Source organism: Ailuropoda melanoleuca, chromosome 17 (genome assembly GCF_002007445.2).
Source record: "Ailuropoda melanoleuca isolate Jingjing chromosome 17, ASM200744v2, whole genome shotgun sequence".
Taxonomy (NCBI): Eukaryota; Metazoa; Chordata; class Mammalia; order Carnivora; family Ursidae; genus Ailuropoda; species Ailuropoda melanoleuca.
The window spans coordinates 29,554,559-29,567,812 of NC_048234.1; the positions used below are offsets into that span (position 1 = coordinate 29,554,559).

The 13,254-nt window shown below is 40.3% G+C and overlaps 1 protein-coding gene across 2 annotated transcripts in view; it reads left to right on the top strand.

Moving 5' to 3' along the window:
• The window catches only part of OSTF1 (osteoclast stimulating factor 1), a 50,636-nt gene extending 41,498 nt beyond the window's left edge, over positions 1-9,138 (top strand). The window contains exons 8-10 of one of the 2 annotated variants that reach the window (XM_034646689.1): positions 147-225; positions 2,757-2,900; positions 8,541-9,138. In XM_034646689.1, the coding sequence (XP_034502580.1) occupies positions 147-225; positions 2,757-2,900; positions 8,541-8,599 (282 nt within the window). In that variant the 3' untranslated portion in view covers positions 8,600-9,138. The remainder of the gene's footprint in view (positions 1-146; positions 226-2,756; positions 2,901-8,540) is intronic. The other variant, XM_002930514.4, reaches the window with a different exon arrangement.
• Positions 9,139-13,254: the final 4,116 nt, after the last annotated feature.

Consider the following 13,254-nt stretch of genomic DNA (forward strand, 5'->3'; position numbering starts at 1 on the left):
AGTCTCCTTTCTCTCTTTGGAATATTATACAATTTCATGACTTGTTCTCATTGTAGGTGTACTTGAATTCGTGCCTGAATCCGTGCCTATTGTCAGTCCTCACTCTGTTTTTTAAAATGCTGCTTTCTCTTTTTAAATCACCGTAGAACAAGTTGGGAGACACAGCTTTACATGCTGCTGCCTGGAAAGGTTATGCGGATATCGTCCAGTTGCTCCTGGAAAAAGGTAAAGCATGCGCCCAGTTTCTCTGGCCTTCGCGTACCCTGGAAAAATAGGCTACGTCCAGCTATATCATTTGAAATAGTAGGAAGAATAATAGCCTCGGTGTTTTGAAACTGGGATTTTAACTTTCACTCTGTATCACCGGGTTGTTACAATAAGATGAAATTACAGTGTTGAGGTGATTTGTATGAAGTTTTTAGTTTTAAATTGAAAGCTTGGTAAGCTTTAAGATTACATGTATTACTTTTAAGGCTTGTTTATTGTGTATTTCAGCAGGATTAAAGGGCCTTAGAAGAAAGGTGTGCATGCGTGCGTGTGCGTGCGTGTGCAGAGAAGATCCTTTGTCAGCTGTATGGGTGGATTTGCTGAGGCCCCTATTCACACAGGAAAGTCTTGATAGATAAGAAAGCAAGCCGTAGCTATAATGTCCTGTTTCGGGCTGAGCGGGAGCTAGATGTACAAAGAATGAGAAGATGCCTCGATTCCCTATTTCTGTACAGGTCAGAGGGGACAGTGAAGTTACGGACCGACCACCCATCCATCCATTTGTCCCGCAAATATTAATTAACCCGTACAAAGGGCCAGGCATATCCCCACATACTTTACCCTGGTCCAGAAGGCTATGATATAAGTTGCTTGAATCCCAAGGTGTCATATGGATGCACTGTCATTAGGGATCCTCGGGGCAGTGTTGAGAGATACATGAGGGGAAATATTACTGATTTAAAATATGTTGATGATGGAAACCTCAGGTATAAAAACGATCAGACTGCGCAAGGACCACTCTAGTGCCCCCTAAGGGTAATGCTGAGAATTGCACCATCTGTGCCAGCCGCCACTAACCGCTCAGGCGACTGAGCCCATGTAATGAGCCTAGTCTGAGCTGAGATGTGCTGTAAGTGTCAAACTGTCAAAGACTTAGTGAAAAAAGATGTAAAGCATCACAGTAATTTTTATGTTGGTTCTATGATAGACTGGTCACATTCTGGACATACTGGGTTCAGGGAAATGTATGATGAAAACGAATTCCTCTTTTTGAAAATGTGGCCTCTAGAAAATTTGAAATGACATATGTGGCTCACATTGTATTTCTCTTGGGTGTCGCCGGGGGAGAGGGACACAGGAAATGGTTGTTTCTTCTGTTGCATTGCTGGCTCTGAGTATTTCCTGTCCTGACAGAAATCATGTACATGAGTTCTAAAGTGTAATTTAATGTAAGATACGATTAGTCACAGAACTCTTAACCCTCCAGATATTTTTTTAACTATAGAACAATGAGAGAATGAGGTTTCTATAGACCCTTTGCTATGGGTAGATCTAAATATGCTCGCGAGGGCGGTTTTTACACACAACCACCATATTCCTAATTAAACATGCCATACTTTCTTACCTCAATTATTTTTGTGCCTCTGAGTTTCATTACATTTATTTTTTTGTTGTTTATGGAAGAGGATGTGGTTACAAAGACAATGGCACTCTCCTACACCGTGGCAGAAAGTGTAAATTGGTAGGGCCTTCTTGGAAAGCAATCTGACAGTAGCTAGCAGAATTAAAAATGTACATATCCTTACATTCCCACGTCACTTCTAGAAAACCATACCTCAGAAAGATGTTGTTCAAGGAGGTTTACGGCAATATTGTTTGTGATAAAGGAACAGCCTAAGTGCCCCTCACTAGGGGGGTGATTAAGTAAATTTTGCAGTGTCCACAAAATTGAACACTTACATATATTTAAATAGATCAAGCCATAATGATGTGTGTTAATAAGGAATGGTATTAAGGAATACTGTATGTATTGTTAGGTTAAAAAAATCAATTTACAGACCAGTATATGTGATACGATTTTATGTATGTATACATATATGTCTGTGAGTGCATTCATGCACTTAAGGGAGATGAGGGTTGCTGGGAATGGTGTCCTGTGGACAAGCGAGAAGGGGAAGGAAGGGGTAAGTAGGGGGATGAAATGGCATGTGTGCTTCTGTTCAGCATACATCTATGTTTTTGAATCTTTAACAATGAAGATGGACTCAAAAATTCTGATCTAATTCTTACCGTAGGGAAGACGAGGAGAAAAGCAAGTCAAAGATGGGCTGCGGGAACAATGCGTTGCCTCTGGGTTTTATTGTGTTCTTCTGCTAATTTGAAAGGGAGTATACTTACAGTTATAAAATATTAATCCCCTCAGGCACAAGCCATGTGGTATTTTCTCAAGAAGCAACGGGTGTCTTACATTGACTCTCCAAAAACTGGTGCCAGGACACACAGGAGTCTAACTGACTCAGGATTCACCTCGGGGAGAGTCAACTCCCTGCTGAAAAGTCACATGCAGTATTCTAAGGACTTGGAAGGAAAGGCTATATTTTAATGCTGCCAAATTCCCCGGGGTCCAGGAGCAAGCTCCCTGATTAAAGATGCCAGATGGGCTTTTACTGTTCTGAAAAAGCTTATTACTTCAGGGCCAGAGTGGTTCTCTAGTTAGTTTGGCCCAAAGTGATTAGTTTGGTTGGAAAGAAGATTGTCTGCTATTCTAGATTCTTCAGAAACACCTGATGTGCTTTTCTTGTGTTGGGGGAAAGGTGCAAGAACAGACTTAAGAAACAATGAGAAGAAGCTGGCCCTGGATATGGCTACGAATGCTACCTGCGCATCTCTCCTGAAAAAGAAACAGGGCACAGGTATTTGACTTTAATTCTTCTTTCTCCTTGGGCACCATCATGACCAAGGTCTACCATCCTAGAACTGGGAAGAAATTTTTTCGTGGGAAACTCTTCTTGTGGTTCTGAAATTAGGTTTTATCTCCTTGGTCTAATTTGGAACGTTGGCCATAGAAGAAATACCTTCATATGAACAAGTTGAAGAGACATTGACCTTCGAGTATTTTTTGTATGTTTCCTTTGTTCCTTATAGTCAAGTTGTAATCACCTTGCTTTCCATTAGAGCCCTTACCAGAGAGCCATGGTCTCTGTATCCTTGATAGGTTTTTATAAGTGGCTATCTCTAAATAATAATTTTCAGTTAAGCACTGAAGAGCTCCATAGTGATATTTGGTTTCTATTTTAAATGAGAGTATCGGTAAACTATAGTCAGAATTATTCTAGACTTGGTAAACAATTTGGTGTTTATAGACTCTGAGGTGGTTTTTAAAGGTAAAGTTTAGGTATACATCCTTGAAGATAAAAATATCTCCTGGTGTGGGAGAATAGGTTTGAAAGAAAAAAATGAAAGGTTCGTGTGGTTGTTTTGAAAAGGTGTTAAAGAAAAGGTGTTAAACCCATTTACATCCTTCATGATTACTGTTCAGAGACTGGCCCTTTATTGGACCTCTCAGGACATAACCTACTGAATGAATGATTCCCCCCTGAAAGAAATGCTTTAACCCTTCTTCCTGTTCCCCACTCTTGTCTCTCCCTTTCATCCGCCATCAGCCTCCGGGCCCACAAGGAACCCAGAGGTAGAAAAAAGAAAAGTAGAAGATGATTTGGTTGGAGGGCACATTCAGTCTTTTTATTCCCTCCCCTCTCTTCTCAAGCCTTACTTTACTCTTACGTTTGGCACTTTCATGCCACTTTGAAGGATAAACCAATGATTGATACATCTTTTCCACCATTTTCTAGAATAGAACTATTTTAATGAAGAACTCACTTTTCACAGGTCTTTATTTAACATTGCTATTTATCATTCCAACCTTTTCTAGTATTGTTTTAGAGTCTAAAGTTTAGACAGATCCATACTGGTGGAGAATCGCCAAAACAACTTTTGAGACATTTCCGGTATAGAGGCTAAGTGCATTTGTTTCCATTGTAAGCTGAGGGTAATATCACTCTCAGAGTTCTGAGCTTGTGTAATGAGGTACTGGTTTCATCATTTGAATCACATTCCCATTAATTTTTGAAGTCTTGGAAAGCTTTTCTCTTCCTTAGCTAGGTACCCTTTGTCTTATGAGAAGAGACAACATTATCTTGTTCCATAGCCCAGTTCCAGCAGAAGCAACAAAATAAAGTCCTTTGGTTTCCTGCTTTAGTCAGTCAAAAATAGCAAACAGTCCCCCTCTCCATGACTCACCAAAGGGAGCTTCCCAGAGTTATCCTCCTTGTCCATCACCAAATTCCCATCATACCCCTCCTCATGAATCTGCTGTTCCTTTTGTTCTTTACTCCAGATAGGTCTTTGTTCCAGTTTTTTATTTCTTTCAACTTCAGTTCAGATAGAGAGTAAACCATTAAACCTTTAAGCAGCTTGGGTTCCTTAATTATTTAAGCCATGATTGCTCACTGGCAGAGCTGGTGTTTCTGCACGGTAATTACTCAAGCATAGATGGATTGAGGGTCTGCTAAGCGAGAGAAAATATTTACCAGCTGAGTGGTGCTCCATAGCAGTCCTACATTTTGATCGAGAAGCCATATATGCAGCTCTGAGGGAGAGGTACTTTTACTTAGCATGTATCTCACCTTTCTGCTGCCTTGGTTGGTTCCGGAAGTTGGACTATGGCCCAACTTCCTTTTTCTGCCACTGACTTCCTGTTGCTGTATGGGTCCCTTCAGAATGTCCTGACTGTGGGTAAGACTTCTTATGAGCTGAAGGTTATCGGAGACTCATGGGTACTTACTTAAGCTTGATCATGGTAGACAAGGATAATACCACTCTTGCCTCAGACCCCAGAGAGTGGTACCCAAAAGCCTCCCCATAAGCAGTGGGAGCTGGAAGAGGCAGGTGGCAAACTGTTCTTTTTCCCCTCACTGTTCTACAGTCTTTGTAGAATAGGGCTGGGAGGTAGGTCTCTTTTTCTCTGTTCATGCCAAGTGTCTTTAGTCTTCTTTCCTAAATTTGTATTGATTTGATAATGGACTCATTAATGAGGTAATCTGGGGGCCTGGCACACAGAGGCAAGAAATGAATTTTCATATTTCAGTTTTCATATTACCTTTTTCCTCTCTTTTTTCTTGCTTCATTCCCGCAATCATCCAGTAAAATGTTTCCATTTGTATTATGATCGTAGTTGGAATCAGAGTTAAATATTAGACCATATAGCTAATTGCCAGCACAGACTCTGCACTGGAAAAAGTATATTCTGACGTTGTTGCCCACTTAAAAAAGCACATCTTGGATTTTTTTATAGAGAAAAAACAAGTCACGTATTGTAGTTACCTTGAAGGGTAACTTTGGGATATGAGTGTGGGGCCAGGGTTCAGCTTTAAATTCTTTCTCCAGTTTTTACAAATTGGTGTATAATTTATATTAAGTAAATATATAAATCCTAAGTTTACATCGCGTGTGTGTGTGTGTTTTAACTGTGTTTACACCTATTTGCTGCAAGATAGAGAACATTTTCCATACCCCAGAAGCCCCCTCCCTATCCTCCCCTTCTCTCACCATAGACTGGTTTTGCCTGTGCTTGAACTTGATCTAAATGGAATCAAACAGTATGTACTTTTTTGTGTCTAACAGCTTTTCGCTTAATACTGTGTCTATGAGATGTATCCAGGTTACTGTATCTTTCTTTCCACCATTCATTCATTCATTCATTCATTCATTCATTCATTCATCATTTGTCTGTCTTAAGTGCTGGTGCTTGATTTGGAATGTGCAAATCCAGGTCAGTGACACTGAGGAGAAATGGAAGTGAGGTAGGGTAGAAGGGGATGTACCGCTAGGAGAGACATTACCATGATGGCCACGCCCCAAGTTGAACTGTGAAGAGATACAGCTCCTCAGCACTTGCCCATATGAGAAGTTTCCAGGGAAACTGCCTGAGAGCAATCCCTGAAAAGAAGAAAGGAGAAGGAATTTATTTGCCTGGCTCATTCCTGTTTCTTGATTTCCTGTCAGCAAACGTTGCACCATGGCAAGCCATTTTCTCCTGCTAACAGAAGAAACGAGGTTGAAATAAAGGGCAGGAGTAGCCACGGAAGCACAAAGAATATCTCAAATAGGCAAAACATAGGATCAGAGTAACAAAGTAGAGTTGGAAAGAGCTTTGCTATTGTCTTTTTGTCTTTAGCTTAAAAAAGGTGCTTTTCCCAAGTTTATAGCCAGTCCTGAAGTTCATGGGTGTGTGGGATAGGACAAAGTATATTCCACCCAGGTCTCCAGAACTTCTCATAAGGATGGACATGAATACAGACAACCTGGAGACTTCTAGGAGTTTGGAAGCTGCTGTGAAATCATCAAAGTTGTCCTCTGTTCTGTTTATATCCACTTGTTTGTTCATCTTTCTTTCTTGTAGAAGATAAATCCATTTCTACCTCCCTTGTGCCGACTCTCCCTTGTCCGTTCCCTTTTCTCAATAATTATTTTCCTAAATTTGTAAAGATAATGACTGAAAAAACTACCGTATCATCAGCATACATGAAACTAATAATGCCTTCAGATCATCAAATACATCCTGTCGTCCAAATTTGCCCTTTTTTCTCATGCATATTTGTTTATGCTTTGTTTACCTATTTATCTGTTTACTTATTTGCTTATAGTTTAAGTCAGGGTCTGAATAAGGTTAGGCTCTGATTGGTAGATATGTCTCTTAAATCAGTGCTTCTTCTCCCTTTCCTCTTCCTCTCTTTCACCAGCCTGGCCATTTACTTATTAAAGAAGCTGGGTCGGTTTTCCTGAATTTCCCAGTCTAGACATTGCCTATGTGCAGCCCCATGGTGCTCTTTGTCATGTTACTCTTTCCTCTGTACTTTTGTCAGTTGGTGTTATATCTAGAGGTTTGGTTAGATTTTACATTTCATCTGTCTGTCTGTCTAAGTGGTAAAGGGAAGAATACTTCATGAAGAAAGCTGTGCTGTTTGATCAGAGGCATGTAACGTGTTTGTCGCTTGTCCTGTGGCATTAGCATTCATTGATGATCATCGTCTAGATCCACTATTTCACCAACAGTTGCAAAATGGTGATATTTGAATTCTGTCACTACTTTCTCAGTTATTAGCCAGGAACATTCTGTTAAAAAAAAAAAAACCTTCGTCCACGGTTTGATTACTCAGAGGCAATAGTTTGTGTAGTAGGAACAGAATAAAGACTTGATTTTTGTCCTTTGTTAATGAGTTTTCAAAATAAGGTACTGGTGAAAATAAGGACTAGGGAATTCTCTTTGGTTTGTGTTGAAATATGTGCTGTGTTTCAATCCATCATATTTAGTATCATTTAAAAAAATATCTTTTAAAGAGAGAGCGTGAACGCAAGCAAGGGCAGCTGCAGAGGCAAAGGGAGAAGCAGGCTCCCCACTGAGCAGGGAGCCTGATGCGGGCCTTGATCTCAGGACCCTGGAATCAGCACCTGAGCTGAAGGCAGACACTTAACTGACTGAGCTACTCAGGCACCCCTAGTATCCTTATTGATGGTCCCTCTTTGGCTAGTGGAGGCTTCTTCAGGTTGGATCATGAATCTTTTTAAAATGACTCTCTCTTTGATAGCATCCATGTTTTATGGTATGACAAGGGTTCCAGGTTCATCGTTTAATTTTCTGCCCCAGACTTGAAATCGGTCATATCTCCAGTGAGCATGGGGATGTAGTATTTAGAGACCACGATAACATGCATTTATTGAGCTCTTACCATACTTATACTTGCATTTCAGTCCCCCCCCCAAAAAAATTATACCTCACGTAATCTGTTGCTTATAGGCGTTTAACTAGACCGTTGAATAGGTGAACAGTTAAAGATCAGATGTCTTCTTTTTGAATCCTGTTCAAGCCTGATTTAACTTATGGTGGGGTTCAGTTCTTTCCATTTCAAACTTTTATCTATTTATTTATTTATTTATTTATTTATTTATTTTCATTCTTTTGTTTCTGAGCCTACTTTGTCCATATTTTTAAAAATGAAACTAAAGCTTCTGTGTTTTCATTCTCTTTCTTTTCCTTTTTTTCCCCCTCGTTAGTTATCTTTCTACCCAGCGACCTTGCCTTCAGGTAAGGCCGAGGGCTGTCGGCTGACCCAAGCCGCGTGTGTGCGCTTGTCCTTGGGAGAGGAGGTTGGAAGTACAGTGGTCAGAGTGGAGGGGCTTCCCGTGTGTCCCATGCTGGTCATGGTGCATGTGGCTGGTTGCATTTTGTGCGAGGTAGATTAATAGTACCTTAACACCACGTGCTTTATTTTATTTTTTTTGCACGTCTAAAGAATGTGCAGACAGCTATTTTGTCAGCCTCTGTGACACCAAAAAGTGAGCAGTTAGGAAGGAAAGCAAGAGTTGAAAAAGATCCTTGGGGGAAGTATAGTCCCTGGGTCTGAGGAAAGATTACAATTTGTTGAGCTATCAGGAGCTTTGAAAGTGAAAACATAATCTGAGCAATTTGTAATGTCTCCCCCCATTCCGTTTAGATGCTGTTCGAACATTAAGCAATGCCGAGGAGTATCTTGATGATGAAGACTCCGATTAATTCCCTTCTGGAGCTTGGAGATCTAAAACCTCTGTTGCTTTTGCCATTCCAAAACCTTTGTCTTTGCCAGAAGAGTGTTGGTAACTGTTTTTGTCTTTTTTTTTTTTTAAGTCTTTATGAACGTGGAAGTATTGCACTGTGTTTGAGTCGAATGTGTTTGGGTAGGTTTTCACCTTCAGTTTGCCAATAAGTGACTGGATACTTTGCTGTATAAAGTACATTTTTGTTCACCAGAGTAGAACAAGAAGAGATTATTTCTATTTATCAAGTTAAAGGAATTAAAAACTTTTTTTTCTTTAAAGAAAAATCAGAATGGTTTTTGGTTTTTTGTTTGTTTTTTTAGTTCTTACCTCAAGGATTGAAATATTTCAAGTGGATTTTTCAAGGGGGAGATGCTTGTTATATATGAACCAAAAGACTTAACAGAAAATCGTCAGTTATTCTGACAAAAATAAACATTTTAAGAGACTGTATTCCTTTTGTCTGTGTTTGTGGTATCACTATTTGCTGGTAAATAAAGCTCTTTATATTTATATTTAGGTAAAGGCTGATTTTATTTTTTAAGTCATATTTCATATTTATTAGCACAAAGAAATCGTAGTAGCCATATTTCTATTCAACTTTATATATTTGCTTTGATTTAAAGTCAAGACAGTAGTCATTGAGAAGATACATTTATGATTAAATCTATAACTTCAGTAATTTTTAGACTTTTCAGTCTTATCTCGAAGGTTATACGTAGTGTGAAGAAATCCAGCAACTCATTACAGTTTGCTTATGGTCTGAAAGATTACAAAAATTGATTTCCTTATCATGGAAGATGCCATCGTTTTCTATAATGGAGTACCAGGAGCCGTGAAATCTTTTTGTGTTCAGCTTTTCACTTTGATAGCATTTGTTTTCCCAGGGCATGGTTCTTGCTCCTAACAGTTCAGATTCTGCTGCTAAAACATCAATTAATATTGCAGGGAGTCTTCTGTACTACTGAAAGGACCCTCGATTTGAGATTCCAGTTCTAATTTTGTCGTCGCTCTTGGCGTTTGCCTAGATTCCAGGCCCTCGGCCCAGAACCATATTTTGTAAGAAGACTTCGATGCTAATTTCAAAAAACACATTGGTTCAGAGAAGGAAATGTTTGAAGAAGGAAGTGGGTTAGCTCAGGAAATGAATAACTGCCACTGTACGAGTTTTCTGTCTGTGACTGTTGGGTTTTTTTCCCTCTGTGGATGCCTTGAGGAAGGCTATGCTGAGAAGCCTGTTCGAGGTCTTTATAATATCCCAGCCGAATTTTAATAGAAAGAAATCTGTGTAAGTAGCAACAGCAGAGGATGAGCACAAAATCTGAAATTGATATCCTCCAAATAAATATGCTTACGTAACGAGTCAAGCATTTGTATTTCTTCATAGGCATAAACTTGAAGATATGAAATCCTTGTTGAAATTGTATCTGTTCAAACCACAGAACCTTTAAGGATTCATTCTTTAATTTTTAATTTTTTTTTTAGAGGGAGAGAGCACGAGTCTGGGGCAGGGAGGAGCAAAGGGAGAGAGAGAATCTTAAGCAAGCTCCACGTTTAGCACAGAGCCCCACACGGGGCTTGATCTCACGACCCTGAGATCATAACCCGAGTTGAAATCAAGAGTTGGATGCCTAGCTGACTGAGCCACACAGGTGCCTCTAAGGATTCATTCTTCAAAATGGGGTTTGTGTGGGGATCCTGGCTGGCTCAGTTGGAAGAGTGTGACTCTTGATCTTGGGGTTGTGAGTTTGAGCCCTGTGTTGGGTGTCGAGATTGCTTAAAAATAGAAACTTTAAAATGAAATGATAAAATAAAATAAAATATGGGGTTTGTGCCTTAACAAAAAGCTTTTAGAAATCTCTGACTTTTTGTTCTTGCATACTTTGGGCCTGGGGTGATTAGGATAGATGCCAACTAAACATTCTTATAAATCTTTTCACATGGGCAGAGATAATACAGTTTGCGTGAATACAGATAATTTTTATGAAAATGCCCTGTGCTTGAAGTGGGCATATTACTTATGTCTTTGAGGAAAAGAAAAGTGAGCGGCTTTACCCTCATTGCTTTTAACATGATTGAACTTAGGAAGATTCTAGAAAGTGGGCCAACCAGAGTTTTTTGGGGGAGGAGGGTAGACTTAGGTATATGCGTGAGTTGCTGGTGAAACAAAATTTGGTGAAACAAAAAAGGACAACGCATTTTGCTGTGGTTGAAACTTCATGGGAAAATTTACTTTTGCTTCTTGTTTATTCAGCCTTGCCAATCAGAGCTTTTTCAGAGATGCCTAACGCTGAACTCAGCAACAAAAATCCATTCTAAGAACGTGTCACCCCTCTGATTCTGTGCAGAGGAGAGTTTTGATTATGTTCTGGAAATGACCTCGGAGGTTTTGCTGTAACCTGAGCTTTCTGACAGTCCCTGTGGCCTGAACTCCTTCCCAGTCCATTGTGTGCTTTAGATAGAAAATGGCTCCCAGCCCGTTGGGCAGTGAGATAGACCAGCTTCAGGCCCAGTAGCCTCATGCAAAGACCAGTTTTTATCAGCTTCCCATGTTAGTTTCCTTTCTGGGACTGGTCTGTGGCAAATTATTTGTTGTTGGGTTGCCATGCTAATTACATTTGTCAATTTCTGTGTTTCTCTGGTGAGCCCCCCTCCATTGTCTTAACTTTTTTCAATGCTGTGGCCATGTTATATTACCCAAAGGGAAATGTTGAACAAAGCGGTAGTGACCCTGTTTTTCCTTAATCATGAAAACCAAATTGGAAATAATGCTGAAAACAAAATCTCAGATAATTTTAGGTAGAGGAAAATAAAAATTTTCCTTATGAGCTTCCTTCATAAAGGTTCTTTATTGTGTCAGATTTCTGATTTACTGGTATTTCTTCTTATTGTGAGCCCTGTGCCTCTCATCTCTGTAAAGTATGATTTTGTCTCTGATAAGCCATATGGAGCCTAACGCTTACATCAGCCTTTCCCTGTTGGCTTTGATTTTGTGCTTGTTGTCCCGAATTTTAGGTCATAAATATGGTTGTAGCAGTAATACATAGACAGCCATACATTATATAGCCAGACTTCGAAGTCTCTACTGAAAGTTGAGGTTTTGGGGGGAGAAGTATTGCAAAAGATTCTATTCTCCCTATTTTAACTGAAAATACAGCTTTGGTGAAGTTTTCTCAAGTGAAGGAAAAATTGCAGACCACAAATTTATGGTTGCTTTCCCCTTATTTCTTAATAACAAGCCTTTACATCTGCCCGTCCCTTAAAATGACATAAAATTAAATAAAACTACCATTTATTAAATGCCTACCCTGCTAGTTCCTATGCCACGGAGTTTTGTAGACATGATGTCATTTGGTCTTCGCAGCCACCCCGGGCGGTGAACATTAATGCCCCTATCTTTTTACAAAAAGGCTGAGGTTTGAAGAAGTTAGGTAACTAGTTCAAGGTCACACTACTTGAAGATGGAAGTGCAGGTCTGGCCAACTCCTGAGCTAATGCACCTGCAGCCTCCTGCATCTGGCAGATGATGCTGTTCACGTTCGGCCAGAAAAATGTACAGAAACAAACCAGCTCCATTCCAGCTCAAGCCCTGGATGTAGCGTTGTCCTTTTTTGCTTCACCAAATTTTGTTTCACCAGCAACTCATGCATATACCTAAGTCTACCCTCCACCCCCAAAAAACTCTGGTTGGCCCACTTTCTAGAATCTTCCTAAGTTCAATCATGTTAAAAGCAATGAGGGTAAAGCCACTCACTTTTCTTTTCCTCAAAGACATAAGTAATATGCCCACTTCAAGCACAGGGTATTTTCATAAAAATTATCTGTATTCACGCAAACTGTATTATCTCTGCCCATGTGAAAAGATTTAATAAATTCAGCATATCTGCTAATTGACTTACATGTTATGCAAACCAACTCTAAGAGCTTCCCCCCCCCCTTTTTAAATAAAGGATTCCGCCCCCCCTTCCCCCCCCAGAAAAATGTTGGCAAAACTTTTTGGTTCCCAGTAGCCCTGAAGAAATACGATTTAATGAACAAGTTTCCAAATGTTCCTGTCTATGCAGTAACTATAAGTGCAAAAGAAGGAAAGCCTCAACTAGCAGCTGATCACCTTGCTCGGAGTTTGTACTGCTAACTTCAACATTTCCCAGATGGTCCAAGAGCTCCTGACATAGTTCCATGTAACCATAAAAAGAACTGTGTGCCTGGGAAGGGTCAGAGAATATTGTCTTACCCAAGTCTGGGAGCTTGCATGGACATATCGGTTATCTCGCACTTCCCAGGGAATTCTACTATTGTCTCCTGGCAGCGGGCATCTGCGTGGGGCTCCCCTCAGGCTCAGCCTTCCACCTGCACTTCACCGTTGCCAACTGGGGGCTGGGGTGAGTCAGGTTCCTGGCTGTGGCTGAAAAAGAAAACTGAAGAAATCCAAAAGTATGGGTTCAACAGCCCAAAAGGGAGCAGGAAGGAAAGTGGGAGAAGAGGCAAGGAGGAAAGAGGGTGAACAGCAAAGGAGAAATGGTGACACTCTCTAAGTTACACATGGTCCTGATATGAAATCCTAATGCTTCAAGAAAGTGGCTGAGCATGTGGGCTTTGGGGTGGAACTCGCTGGGTTCAGATCTGTCTCTGCTG